General features: G+C 37.2%; 1 protein-coding gene and 1 long non-coding RNA gene across 2 annotated transcripts; both read left to right on the forward strand.

Moving 5' to 3' along the window:
- Positions 1-3144: 3144 nt before the first annotated feature.
- On the forward strand, positions 3145-3718 carry LOC133805435 (uncharacterized). Its single transcript, XR_009878968.1, has 2 exons — positions 3145-3197; positions 3308-3718. It is a non-coding gene; the product is annotated as an uncharacterized LOC133805435 (long non-coding RNA).
- A 3952-nt stretch (positions 3719-7670) lies between these two features.
- Positions 7671-11161, forward strand: LOC133805964 (protein FAR1-RELATED SEQUENCE 11-like). The gene is made up of 2 exons (XM_062244108.1): positions 7671-9519; positions 10770-11161. The coding sequence occupies exons 1-2, from the start codon at positions 7671-7673 to the stop codon at positions 11159-11161; spliced, it is 2241 nt and encodes a 746-aa protein (XP_062100092.1).
- The last annotated feature ends 3687 nt before the right edge of the window (positions 11162-14848 follow it).

A 14848-nucleotide genomic window follows, 5' to 3' on the forward strand; every position in this document is an offset into this window, starting at 1 on the left:
TATTCCATTCCGGAATTCTCGGACACCCAGCATAAACGTGCGTGTGCAGGTACCCCACGATTGGTTTGGCCCATGCGGCCCATTATCTCCCCTTACCTATTAATTAGGGTTAGGGTTCGTTACCACGTGGGAAAAAAATTAAACTCATCATAAGCAGAGTTATGACCCTGATTTTGGTCAACTGACACGGAGTCAAAAAATGATTGATGTGTACAGATATGTTAGAATGAATATAATGACAAAAACAATAGAGTACACAAGAATTTATAGTGGTTCGGCCCCAGAAACTGGTAATAACCTACGTCCACTTGACCTATTATTGATATAGGAATCAAAGGGGTGATCAAAGAACTAGGGTTCTATGAGTTTCACCAACATCTGAATAATAAACAATATATTGTAAGGTATTAGCTCTATTCCTCTCGTAAATCTATACTCTCGAGTAATCAAAAAGCCAAACAGTCCCTTCCTTGAACTATCTTTTTCTATGAAAATGCCCTGCTAATAAGATATGGGCCCACATTCATGTTTAATGCACCTAAACATGCCAACACAGTCACATTATAATATAACTCACATGAGTGTATGGCATTGTTATACGGTAACATAGATATATGGGTTAGGTCTTAGGTTAACAACCCAAAAATTTAGAAGCTTCATACCCACATAACATGTAACAAAATCATCAGGGCAGTAGATAATCGACACTCATGGACAAAATGTGAGATTTAAACTCGCTATTGTAACGCCCTGAACTCCAGGTATTGGATATAGGAGTACATTTTAAACAGTGTTAAACTCGCTAACCGAGTCATTTCACCATGATCATGTAACTAAGTATGATCAGGAGTGTAGAGATTAAAAATTTGGATTAAGATATAACGTTTCACTTTAACATGTACTGTACACATTGAGAACCAAAAAATACAATTTAAAGGTTCATTACACGATCCTCACTTCAATCCTAGTCCTATAACTCAAGTTTCCTTCGAAAATGTGATCGGGAGACGAAAATTGAACTTAGAGGGATAGAGATTGGTATGAACGTTCTTTTCATTTCTTAACAGGTTAATTGAAGCTTAAGTAGCCTCGGAAAATCCTAATGCTCTGGATCCCGAAAACATCCTCGATGGCAAAATAGTCAAAAATTACAAAATTTTCCCCTGACCAAACTAACTCCCAATTTATCACCAAATATTTATTTCTATTACCCAATAACCCAACAATGTTGTAAATACCCCCTGACTCACTCTGAGTCAATCATAAATCCAGTTGTGACTTTGCCACTAGCGTACCTCCTAGGATCGTCTCGTGCTGAGTAACCATATCATAACCAAATAATAATAAAGCACCACGCACATATATCACATATATGTCAGATATGCCCGAACTGGCCACAATATGAAAATTCCCCAATTAATGAGAAATGGGTTGACATGGATATGTAATACACATAAACATGCATAAACCTTATCACAAAATTTGGGGCATTACAGTTATGTTTTTTAAAATTTTCCCACCAAGAACCACGTAAAACCTTTGTTATTTTTCCATTATTTTCTTTAAACACTCGGATTATGTTGATAGTGAAAAAGGTGGTCAACACTTTATTTTTTTTTTATGTTTTTTATGGTTTTATTTTTTCATCCATTGTAGTGTTATAAGAATATATTTATTGTAATGGTAGCTTACATTTGAAAGAGAGTTTACTAGGGTGTATCTAATTTTTTAATAATATATAACATATAAACAAAAAATATTATTGTTGCGTATCATTATTAATCGCTTAAGTTAAAACATTTCGTTTGTACAAGAAAGGAAACTAAATTGAATTAAATTAAGCTTTAACAAAAATAAATTGTAATTTGATAATCATAAATTTAATCATCACAGTAAAAATAACATAAACACTTTCACCAACAAAAAAAAAATTATGGATTATATAAAATTGTTACACCCAGATTTCGAGCTATGCAAAATATGACCTCGAAAGTTGGAATTCGCAAGTAAGTAGACTCATAAGGTTGGAAACATGCTCCAGGATTGCATGTCGAGCCTGCAGGACATAGACAGCCTCGAGTATGGTGACCTCGAAGTATTCATGATCTCGAAAGATAGCTCCGGGGAAGCATTCATCTCCAGGGATGACCTCGGGTCAGGGGTCCCGAGCTCGACGCACATACGATCTCGAAAGCCATGTGACCTCGGAAAATGTCTCCAGCTCGAAAGGTGACGGGAAACTTGGGAGGCTAAAGCCTTAGAGATACGTGATAACCACCTTGAATATCTACAAGTGTTATAAATATGAGATGTAATCCTCATTTATTATTGTAAATCCCCTAGAATCATGGGGTATTATTTGGTCAGTTATACGTCCCCTGGTCTTCAGAGGACGTTTCCTTTTATATCTGATTATAGGCATTTAAAGCCATTAATTTTATTTATACAAAAAGAGTAACTACCCAAAATATGTGGGAAAGTATTCTTTAGCCTTCTCTATAAATAGAGAGGCCATGCATCATTGTAAAGGACCGAAATTCTGATCCTTGAGAGAAAACTCTGGAGAATTCATTCTTGAAGAATTCCTAGAGATAATCTTGAGTTTAATAACAAAGACTCGTGGACAAGGCAGATTTAACTGCCGAACCACGTAAAAATCGTGTGTTTACATTGTTTTATTTCAATTGGCCATTTTCAGTTATTGTTTACGTGCTCTTCTTTCACTGTTTGACGAAAAACGGCGTCAACAAAAATAATTGAGCGGTAATTCGAAAGTAAAAAGTTAAAATAGAAAACGTAAAACGGACAAAATATTGGAAGGTAAAATAAAGGTAATAGAAAATGTGTGCCATTTCAGATAAAAAAAAAAAAACACTACTGATTTAACCAAAAATTTGAAATATCACCTTTATTAGTGGTCCACAGGTTGGCTGGTACTTAGTCCAGTGAGGGTCGTGGGTAAAAAGAAGTATTGGTGAACAGTCAAATGACCTATTTGGACGTGTGGCATGTGCTGGAGCCGTGTAGAGGGAAATGAATCAAATGGATGAGTATGCATTATTCAAAGGATGATAACCATACACTCCGCAGTGACTACTTAAAAGGATGTTAGGATTTAAATTTATTGCCTGCTCAACTACTTGTTAGGAATAATAGCTCAAGTGCCCTGCAAAAGGTGGGAACTCTGCATTGCTGAAGTAAGTTTCCTGGCATTATTTTCTGGCAAAAATATTTCTTTAATTTAGTGGGAAGTTTTGGCTTATTAACATATTTTAATTACTTTGATTTGTAATCTATGTCCCACCAGGTTAAGTCCTGTTGTACTCTATGTCTACGTACCCCTTTTTTGTTGTGTACGTGGGGAGGCGCCCTGGAGTGTATACAACATGGGGAGTTACCCATGCTCAAATTTTCGACTTCCCCGGTGGCTGATTCGAAGGGTTTAACAGTTTGACGGAGGCATTGGAGGCTTTTCGCCAGTTTAGAAGAGATAACGGAGGCCACCCCAACATTGGCAGTGAGGAGTTTGAGATCGATCTGGAAAGTGGCATTCGATGTAGAGTTGTAGGAAGAACCATTGATGAGGAGGATGTGGCCAATGCATACCGAATGGGGATGCTAATGGGAGTGCTCCGTGCGGAGTCCCGTCGTTATGATCGCCTCCGGGAAAGGTTTAGGGCAGAGCTCGCTACATCCGACAGTCCGGGACCATCAAACACAGGCAACGATGTCGGGGAAGGCAGTTCTCGTCGAACTGGAGTGACATCACCCAGTGGGGGAGAGGAGCAAATAGGGGAAGGGGAGAGAAAGGAAGGACCCTAGTGACAATGGTGGAGATGATTAGAGGTCATTGGAGAAGTGGTACTCGGTGGCAGGCATAGATAGTTTGCCTAAGTTTTAGTTAACGTTAATTATGGGTCGATTAGTGTATTGTTATAGTGGGTTTGTAAAACAAAGGATTTCATTCCTATGGTTTTTTATTTTTAATTTTTAGAATGGCTGCATCTTGTTTGCTATGTATTGCTGGATGTTTCAATTAAGGGGATATTATTTAAAGAAGGTAATAGAGGGGTTATATATGAATTGACTTGGGGTCGATATACTTGAAATGGTCATATCGAGGACGTAGTACATAATCTCACACCGAAAAGTAAATTATGATTAGAAAACAAATAAATTAATTTGACGTGGTGTTCTACAAAAATCATAAACACGAAATAATGGTCCAGGAAAACAGAGTACAGTAAGCGTTTGAAGAATAAGTACGACGAAAGTGTATTATATTTAAAATTTTCGTATTTCCTCGTCGGTCAGAAAAAATAAATACGGTTTTAAATTTATCTTCAACATGGAAGAGAACACTAGGAGAATTTAAATAATGTGTAACATTATGATTAACTTTAATCATGCCATGTCTCATTTGTATGGTGATCCTCATTATCATAATAAGTGGAATATACAAGCCCACTGGCATTCATAAATTTCTGAAATACTTCAATTAAGAGGTTGAGCATACGAGGAGAACTATTTGGGCATATGCATAAAAAATAATGCGACTGATTTCATTAAGTGAAGAGTGAACTTAATTACAAGTATAAATAAGGAAGCATTCGGTGAACTACTTGCGTGAGTTGTGGAGTGAACTTATTTCAAAAATAGACATCTTGGAGTGCTGCATTGACGTTCCCAGCATGAACAACTTCACAAACAAAGGTGGAGATGGCAGTAGTGGAGGTCATTCATCTCCATTGGAGTTTGCGAATGGTGTTGGACGCACTGGAGGTGTCTCTGTCCGGCAACAGCTGGTCCCAATGCCGGAGTTACAACAAAAAGAAGAACACTCCGAAGACGGTCCGGAGGAGGTGCCTGGGAACCCCATTACGAAGAAGCTTGGTGATGCACTAACTTTGCTGGAGAGCTTGGTGGACCAAGTAGACCAGGTGTGCGATATTTTGCTGGAGGCCCAACGAGAAGCAAGAAAACACAACGATGCAAGCAGTGGAAGTCGCCGGAAGCGGCAGAAGTAAAACGGTCTTTTAGACAACGTGCAAGAAGAACAATATGAGGCAGCTGATGTGATAGACGTACTGTTTATCTTTTAAGTTCATGTGGTAGTACTGAGTATTTCACTTGTTTTATAAGATTAATCAACACATCATTAAGCAGTGTGTGTGATATGTTTAATGTTATTTAGAAAGTTCATAGTTAATGAACAGGAGGTTTAGCTCTTACAATGAGCGTATGCACTTACTATTTCATAAATAGAATATTACTCCTCGGTGTCGTCGTTTTCAGGTGACCTATAGTAGTCAGGATGGATGTGTATGTTGTGTTTGTAGCCACCATTGAATCTTACTTATCCTCATGTATGCATATATGAATCAGATACTTTCTTGAATGAATGGGTCTACTGTCGTTGTGATCGAGTTTTAAGTTCATTTAAGGAAAAAATGGTGGATTCGATAAACTGGGTGGGTACTTGAAATGACAAAAGAAGAAATAATATTTAACTATCAACGATTTATTACAAATAAATTAGTAATTTAATGCACTGTGTTGGAGTAGTGAATTATTTGTTGGTTATGAAGGAAATTTAATAATAAAATGAAAGTAAAAAGCGTAAAAGACTTATTATTACTTTGATTCCATTAAGTCACATGAATTATTTAGTGACACGTGTAGATTTCACACCATGACAAGTTTTTATTTCATGCTTACCAATAATAATGTTGGTACTAACTCTTTAATATCTAAAAGTATGTTGTCTGATTGTGGTTGCAATTTTTAAAATTGTATGTTTCATAAATTTTAAATGGTCTCACACATTTACTTTTGATTATAATAAAAAAGAAAAAATGACCACACCGTACATGTTGAGATGTTACAGCTGAAGTTATAAATTAATGCAACTTGTTGAATAATATTTTATTCATTTAAAGTAATGATTATAATTCATTAAAAGTGTACCTGTTTAAATAATACTTTATATTGGCCAAACTAATAAATCTAAAACTGTGTACGCAATATGATTCAGTTGTACACGTCTAAGAAGGTCAGCTATACACGTTAGGAGTGATGCTGCAGTTGCTGAAAAGGTGTCAGGTCAAAGTACAAAAGCAAACTATTTTTACTGTGAATTAAATTAAACGTACAATTTCTCATAAAGGAAAAGATACGTGTTCGACAGCTTGAAGTGATCACAATATCGGGGCTCGATTGTACTCCCCCATGTGAACATAATTTCAAAAGGTGCAACATTTCTTAAACCATTGGACCAAAGAGTGGCACGTAGACAACGCTGACACTCTTTAGACGTGATATACCTCTGTATAGGAATGATGGGTTATTATTGTATGGCAATTAACACTAGGTGTTTTTATCTTGTTTAGAGATGTAGGTTGTCTGTGAAAGGAGTGATGTATATATGAAAGAGTAGTCGACCAAGGAGGAGGAGGTGGTATTATAAAAGTTATTTGAATCCTTCCATTGAAATAGTCACCAAGCTGCAGGAACTAAAGCACCGTAAATAACAGGTACATTTTATTTTTAATCGAATATATTTTTTTAAATATATTTTTTGGTAATGTACATGGCTATGCTACTTGTTGACGCATCTGAAATAAAATAGTAATTTTGGTACAAATTGTAAACCTTAATGACAATGTTGGTGTATTAGTTTATTTGTTTTTTTTTTATAGAAAAACATTAATATTGATAGTTAGTTTGGATTGATCCAAAGATGGTAGTATAATGTTGCGAATTATGTCATTTGGGGTTTTAAAATTTGCAGCCCATATCAGAAGGTGGGCATTCTTCGATGACGAGTTTCAGTGTCGGAATAGGTGAGGCCCATCATACAGTTGGGCTGGGAGGCTAAGGACGAACGTGTAAGTATAGTCATGGGTAAAATATGGGCCTCCGAAATTGATTTGGTGATATCAGATATTTATAAGTCAGTTTATGAAATGAAATATGTTGCATGTGTCACTATTGATTATATTTCCTTCACGACCAGGGACAACAGTGACATGGAGGGAGTCAATGCTGACAGTGATTTCGATGAAATATTTGATTATAATGACGACGCTGAAATGGGAGATCATTGTCGCCATACTAGTGCTACACAGCAAACCGCAGAGGAAAATGTACAAGGGGATGTTAGCTTGCATTTGGAAAAGGATGAGGCAAATGTTTTGGAAAAGTATGGAATTAATGGAGACCCATTCAAGTTGAGTAAGAGTAGCCTTATAGGCCACGTATTTGACTCTTTGGATTCTGCCGAAGAATTTATATATGATTACGCTAAGGTTGTGGGATTTAGCCTTCGTAAAAGTCACATGAGGAAGAATTCTTGTGGAGAGATTCGGGAAAGAGAGTGGGTTTGCTCACGACAAGGAACTAGGTCAAACAGTCATTTGACAAGGGAAAATAGGAAAATGAGGCCCAATGCTCTAACTCGAGTGGGTTGCAAGATGGCTTTCCGAGTTAATCTTGTTCAGACAACTAGCAAGTGGGTCTGCAAGGAGTTTATTACAGACCATTCCCACCCGTTGACTTTCGAATTGCACAAGCAATTCCTTCGATCAAACTGAGTTGTTTCAGATGGATATACTAACCAAGCGAAGACCTTGAAAGAAGCTGGTGTGCGGACGTGTCACATAATGTCATACATGGAAAATCAAGTTGGAGGTTACCATAAAATGCCTTTTACAATGAAGGACCTTTACAATCGAATGTCAGCTGTGTCAACAGTCGACTTTGCTGCATCACATGCTGGTCGAGCGTTGGGGTACTTAGAACATAAAGCGGATATGGACCCTAATTTCTTTGGAACTTTTTCATATGATAATTCAAATCAACTTCTGAACTTATTTTGGGGTGATGGGAAAGCTCGTCTAGATTACGAGACATATGGACACTCAGTTGCCTTTGACTCGACTTATAAAACAAATAGCTACGGTAAGCCCTTGTTGATATGGATAGGAGTCAATAACCACTTCAAAACATGTCCATTTGGCTATGCAATCCTTCATAATGAGTCGACATCTTGTTATATGTGGGCAATAAAGGCATTCCTCGAATGCATGAATGGGGTGGCGCCAAAGACTGTGGTCACAGATGGTGATCTTGCTATGGAAGCATCCATCGAAGCGCTGATGCCGAATGCAGTACACCGTCTTTGTTATTGGCATTTACACAACAAAGCTATTTTGAAGGGTAAGGACTGTACGTTTGCGGAAAGGCTTAGTGACTTATGTTTCACGTACTATGAGGAGGAGGTGTTTGACCACAAACTGAATGAACTAATAACAGACCACGAACTAGATGGCACCGACTATGCAGCAAAACTATGGGCAACAAAACACAAGTGGGGGGAGACGTTCCTCAGGGGACATTTTTTTTGTGGGATGACCACCACACAGCGTAACGAAGGTATTAATGCAGTGTTGAAGAGGAAAGTGAATGAAAATATGAGGTTGTACGACTTTGTTCGAACCATTGACATGGCTACTTCATGGGTTCGACATGGACATCTAAAAGAAGATTATCAGTGTTTACACACGAATCCTGTTTTGGGAGTGACAAATTTGCCTAAAATAGAAGCAGAGTTATCTAAAATCTATACAAGGAACATGTTTTACAAAGTTAGACAACAAATGTCCCGGGAAGGTGATTACCGAGTTAGTAGTTTGGAAAACGACGAGGAGGGGACTATTATGGAACTGCAGAAGTATGGAGACAATAGGTATAGGAGATTCGTGTATGCGACAGCTGGGCGTGATTTTTTTGTTTGTGAGTGCCAACACTTCATTTCATTTGGCATACCATGTCGTCATATATTCGCAGCCATCAAACGCCTTAATGTAATTGAGATGCCAAAGTCACTTATATTGACCCAGTGGACACTAGAAGCTGGGCTGAGTACTACGCAGCCAGAGCCCGCCAATTACCCCGATAAGGAGTCTGAGGTTACGAGAAGATTTGGTGAACTTAGTAGTATTTTAAATGAAGTAGCGTACCTCGGAAGTCAGAGTCAGGCAGCGTATAGAGAAGCTACCCTTCAAATTCAGAGGATTTGTGTTGGACTGAAGGAATCATTGCACATAGGAGGAGACATAGGGAAGAGCAAGTTGCCGCTGAGGAGGCATTCAGAATTTAAGGTGGCCAATCCAGACTTCACCAAGACAAAGGGAACAGGGAGGATGGCCGGGTCTAGAGCAGGTGTTGGGTGGAAGTGCAGTGTTTGCAAAAAATCAGGCCACAACAAGTTGACATGTCCAAGCAAAGTCAAGAAAACAGAGAAAGCAGGGGATCACGAGGATTCAGCATATGATGATGAACAATCACAATTGGAGGGAGAAGAAGATGTGAATTGGACAGCAGAAACCACCATGGATATGGAACGTAATGAGAGGGGTGGAACACCAGAGTTGCAGATCGATGGGAATGAGGAAGTAAATGTTGAAATGGAAGAGCATGAAGAGTCTGAGAACATGAGAAAATTTAACTTGTGGGGCAGTATGTGGGCACTTTAAGAACATGATAACTTCACTTTTTTGATGTACCTTGGTTTGAGAATACATTACATTAAGTTGGTTAAGTAGGCAAGTTGTAAAATATGACATGAATGAGGTCTGAATTGTATTAGTAACTGTGATTTAGTAGGCCAGACTTCTTTTAGTAAAGAATTATCAATTACATTGTTTCTGGTTTTAGGTAATGGAGTGGAAATTTGTATTAAAAACGAAGGACAATATAACTTTTAAGCTTTTTTTTAATATTCCATACATGTTTCAAATGGAAATGTCGGAGATGTATAAAAAGACATGATTAATTATAGTGGACATTGGTTCTTAAATAACATGACATAGTGGCCGATCCCTCGCTTACTATGATATGCATTGTCCAGCTGAACATAGCAGAGGTCGTGAAAGAGTCCCCAGACAGCTTTGAAGGCACTTAACAAAGTGAGCCCCCCATACTTGATCTAAATCATATTACATTAAGGATCATCTTGTCCGCCCTTGTAAAGTAGTCTTGGCTGGTGTGAATAATAATTATCTCACAAGTAAGCCATATCAGTTACTTTGATATCTAGTGGGAATAGACAAAAGTTGAAAAAACAACTACAACTGTAATTTGATGGATTAATTCTGACATATTACATATAAATTTGGTGGTGTCCTACTATGAATCTTGTTCAAATACATCTATAGTATCTCTACAATAACATTTTCAGGTATTTAGAGGGAATAATTTAAGGAGCAATTGATGTCCTTAATGTCGAATATATTTAGGTTAAGTGGTAATGAAAGTTTTGAAGTTAGTTCGAATAAAACAATGAATGATATGACTTTGTATATATAATTGATATAATAAGGAAGTGATCGACTTCTGGAATTGCTTTATGGATTGTTGATATTGCACTGACGGAGAGTTTGAGAAGTTCATCTAAGGTTTGGGCACTATAACTGAATAACTGAAATAGAAGGGGTGCTGGACAGAGCATGGACACATTTAACACCAATATAGTTGTTAATTATTGCTCTATCTTCATCGTATATTGGAATTCATGTGCTCTTAAATGGATTCATCGTATATTGGAATTCATGTGCTCTTAAATGGATTCTAAGGTATATAAAAGGATCCCTAAAAGTTGGACTAATCTTTAACTCAGAACCATTGTTTGAAAGCGAAGTAGTTGGGTATGTAGACTCAGATTATGCTAGCTGTATAGACACAAGAAGATCTCTAACTGGGTATTACAGTTCAAGGAGGGTGTGTTAGTTGGAAGGCTAACTTGCAGAAAGTAGTTGCATTATCATCAACTGAAGCTGAATATATGGCAGCCATAGAAGCTATTAAAGAAGCAATATGGCTAAAGGGACTTACTAAAGAGCTGGGATTTAATTCACAAAACATCACAGTTCACTGTGACAATCAGAGTGCTCTACACTTGATGAAGAATCCCATGTTCCATGAGAGATCCAAACATATTGATATTAAACTGCACTTTATTAGAGAGGTACTTGCTAACAGAGAAGTTCAAGTTAAGAAGATAAACACAACTAATAATCTAGCTGATATGTTCACAAAAGGGGTCACTCAAGACAAGTTTAGGCACTGCCTGAACTTGTTAAATATAGGAGAATATGGTTAGACCTCTTGTGAGGTTTTGGAACAGCCTGTACTATCCTGAAGGAGACATTCAAGTGCTTTTGAACCAAGGTGGATTTGTAGTGATGTGGTTCAAACACTTGACAAGTCAGCCTCATTTAAGATGACCTGTAAATATAATTGACAACAACCTTTGTATCTCACCGACCATATATATATATATATATATATATATATATACAGATTTCATTTTTTAGAATAAGGTCAAGATAATAAGAGATCTGTTCCAAGAAGTAGAAAGAAGAAGAGTTAAAGTTCTTGCAATCCTGATACCGAAGAACTTTTTGTTGTAAAGGATTTGTAGCTGCTGTCATTTTTGTAATCTCATTTGATCAATAAGATAGTACAAAGTCTATAAGGTTGTTCCCGTGGATGTAGACTCAGAAATGAGTTGAACCACGTATATCCCTGTGCAAAGCTAAGTTTTATTACTTTGTTGTTTTTTTTTATCAAAGAAAAGATTTTATTGATCAACGAAACAATTACAACCAAAGCTGAGAGAAGGAGCAACCTACTACAGCCAAAATCAGACCAGATTAACTACAAAACAGAACCAAGCTAACACAGAAAAGGAGCATCCCTCCTCGAACTAAAACCCTCAACAAAAATCACAGATTACAAGCAAACCTCAGCATTTGTTTTTCTCTATACGTACAATTACTACCAGCTAAATTCAAAACTCTAGCTTTTATAGAGTATCTAATCAAGTGATCTATTTGGAACACTGGCAAACAGAACTGATTTAGCCAGCATTGATTCCTGTTCAACCAAATATGGTACACCGCTGCTGCGCAAGCTGCATGAAGAATCAAAGAGAACCAGCCATCCCGAGGCAATGCCAGCCACTTGATCCACTCCCTGAACTTAACTGGCCAAGAAAAACCTCTCAGCCAAGTCTTGACAGCAAGGAGCACTTTCCTGGAAAATATACAATCAAAGAATAAATGAGGGTGAGTCTCCTCCCCTTGACCACAAACTGGGCAGCAAATAGAAGGAAGATGAATATGGCAAGCTTGAAGCCAGTCTCTGGTATTCAGCTTCTGGTTCACTACCATCCAAAGAATAAACTGGTGCTTTGGGGCCGAAAGTTTACACCAGACTGACTTGCCATAATGCACCAGCTCTCCAGGAAAAACTAACGAGTACAAAGTGCTCATATGGATTTTCCCATTTCTAGCTGTTGTTTTCATCACAGCATCAGACCAAATGTTACTTAGCTTGATGATCCTCCTCCAGTACCAGCTGGTGTCCTGCTTCAGTCTATAACCCCATATTGAAACACCCTTTAGATAGATACCATTAACCCATTTCATCCATAACAAGTCTTGCTTTGAAGTAATAGCCCAAATGTACTTAGCCATCATAACTTTGTTCCATGAAGCACTATCTTTGAACCCCAACCCTCCATAACATTTCGGTCTGCACACGTGCTCCCAAGAAATCCTATGCATTTTACTTCTGTTATCTTTCTCACCCCACAGAAACTTCAAACACAAACTATCAATGGCTTTCACCACTTTTTGAGGTAAGATAAAGATATTCATCCAATGAGAACGAATGCCCAACAAAACTGAGTTTATCAACTGAACCCGGCCTGCATAAGATAAGTGGCGACTAGACCACCCTTTCAATCGAGCTCTCATCTTATCAATCAGGATAACACAGTCACAAGCCCTCCATTTAGTTGGTCTCAAGGGAATGGCCAAATACCTCAAGGGAAACTGCCCTTCTTGGAGACAAAAATCTTGCAGCAAACTGTCCTTCTCCCCTGCATCCAGACCCCCTAAATAAATTCTGGACTTGGAATTATTAATAGACAAACCCGAAGTGTTAGTAAACACTGAAAAAGCCTGCTGAATAAGCCTGACCGAAGACTTGTTAGATTTGCAAAACAATAAGAGATCATCAGTGAAGCAAAGACTAACCAAGTTTAAAGACTTACATAAGGGATGAAACTTGAACTCTTTCTCCCTAGAAGTCTTTAACAACAATCTAGTTAGATAATCCATCACTATTACAAACAAAAGAGGAGAGATTGGGTCTCCTTGTTTAAGCCCTCTAGCACCTTGGAACCTCCCTTGAATGCTACCATTCAACACCAATGCATAAGAAGAACCTCTGAGACAAACCATAATCCATTTAATAAACCTCTTAGGAAAGCACAAAGCATTAAGAAGATTTTCCAAAAAATTCCAATCTATTGAATCATAAGCCTTGCTTATATCAATCTTCATAATGCAACGAGGAGAAACATTTCTCCTATTATAACCTTTTAAAAAATCTTGGAGAATAAGAACGTTATGGGCAAGGAACCTATTCTTAATGAACGCCCCTTGATTTTGGCTAATCAAAGCAGGAAGAACAAGGTTAAGTCTATTGCATAACATTTTGGAAATGCATTTATATAAGGTGTTGCAGCAAGCGATAGGCCTAAACTCAGAAGCATTAGTAGGGTGATCAACTTTCGGAATAAGTGTAAGCAAAGTGCTATTCAGCGAGAGAGGGATTCTTGCAGATTCAAAGAAATCCATAACAGCCCAAGTAATATCCTTCCCAATATCCTTCCATAAAGCTTTAAAAAATCCAGCCCTAAACCCATCCGGACCAGGACTTTTCAAAGAATGGATGCTAAACATAGCTAATTTCACCTCCTTGACAGTAAAAGGTTTAATCAAACCCAACTGGTCCTCACTGCTCAAAACAGAACCCTGCCCAATTTGTTAAGATTCTGCCATTTTTTTTTTGCTGTGAAGTTTTTCGGTTTAGTTATTGTTCTTCTTTTGTGATAGATTGATCACAACAAAATTCTAAATAAAAAAATTCCATAAGTAAATGAATAGTAGTTCAAATAAAACAATGTGTTTGGTAAGACTCGGTGTTAACTTGCAATCTAACACACCCAAAATTCAATGCATCAGGGGATAAAGTCCTTATGTTTGATTCATCGAAAAGGACAATGGTCACTAACTTCTACCAGTAATTTCTACATTGAATTAAGTTTCTAAGTAGCCAATCTATTGAAATGCTTTCTTATTTTATGTAATGCATAACCTGTGATGATTACAAACTCAAAGAAACATTGATTGTGCATATAATAGGTTTTTGCCTTAACATGTTTAATTACTGGTTCTTGCTATCAAACACATCTCTTTCATAATTGTGTTATGAAGCAATATTAATCTTCAGTTACTCTTCTTTTTTCACAGCAACAACCTTGCCTGCTCATTGACAAACTGAAATGTCAAAATTTAATTGAACAAATTTAACTAACATCCACATAGCCATTCTTTTTTATCAAACCTTTAAACCAGGTAAGGCAACCAGATTTTTGTTTTCTATAAAATTTATTTATTCACATGATCTATCTTTTAATGTACAACAATAATGTGCTTAAAAAAAAAGTAAGATATAGATTATAGCAATCAAATCCCCAAACTCTATGTAACCATGCCATATCATGTCAGTCGTATTTAATGTTATGTTAAACCATGAGGTTTATACAAACAATATGGTGGAAATTCAAAATCATACTTTTTTATTTCAAATCTACCAGTAAGGTAAAACCTCAATCGTTCATTGATTTCCCAAAAAATTATAACACATCAAAAACCATACCAAATCAAATTAAAATAATTACTCCTCAAATACGCCCTTGTGACACTTCTTGCTA

The sequence above is a fragment of the Humulus lupulus genome, chromosome X, assembly GCF_963169125.1.
Source record: "Humulus lupulus chromosome X, drHumLupu1.1, whole genome shotgun sequence".
Classification (NCBI taxonomy): domain Eukaryota; kingdom Viridiplantae; phylum Streptophyta; class Magnoliopsida; order Rosales; family Cannabaceae; genus Humulus; species Humulus lupulus.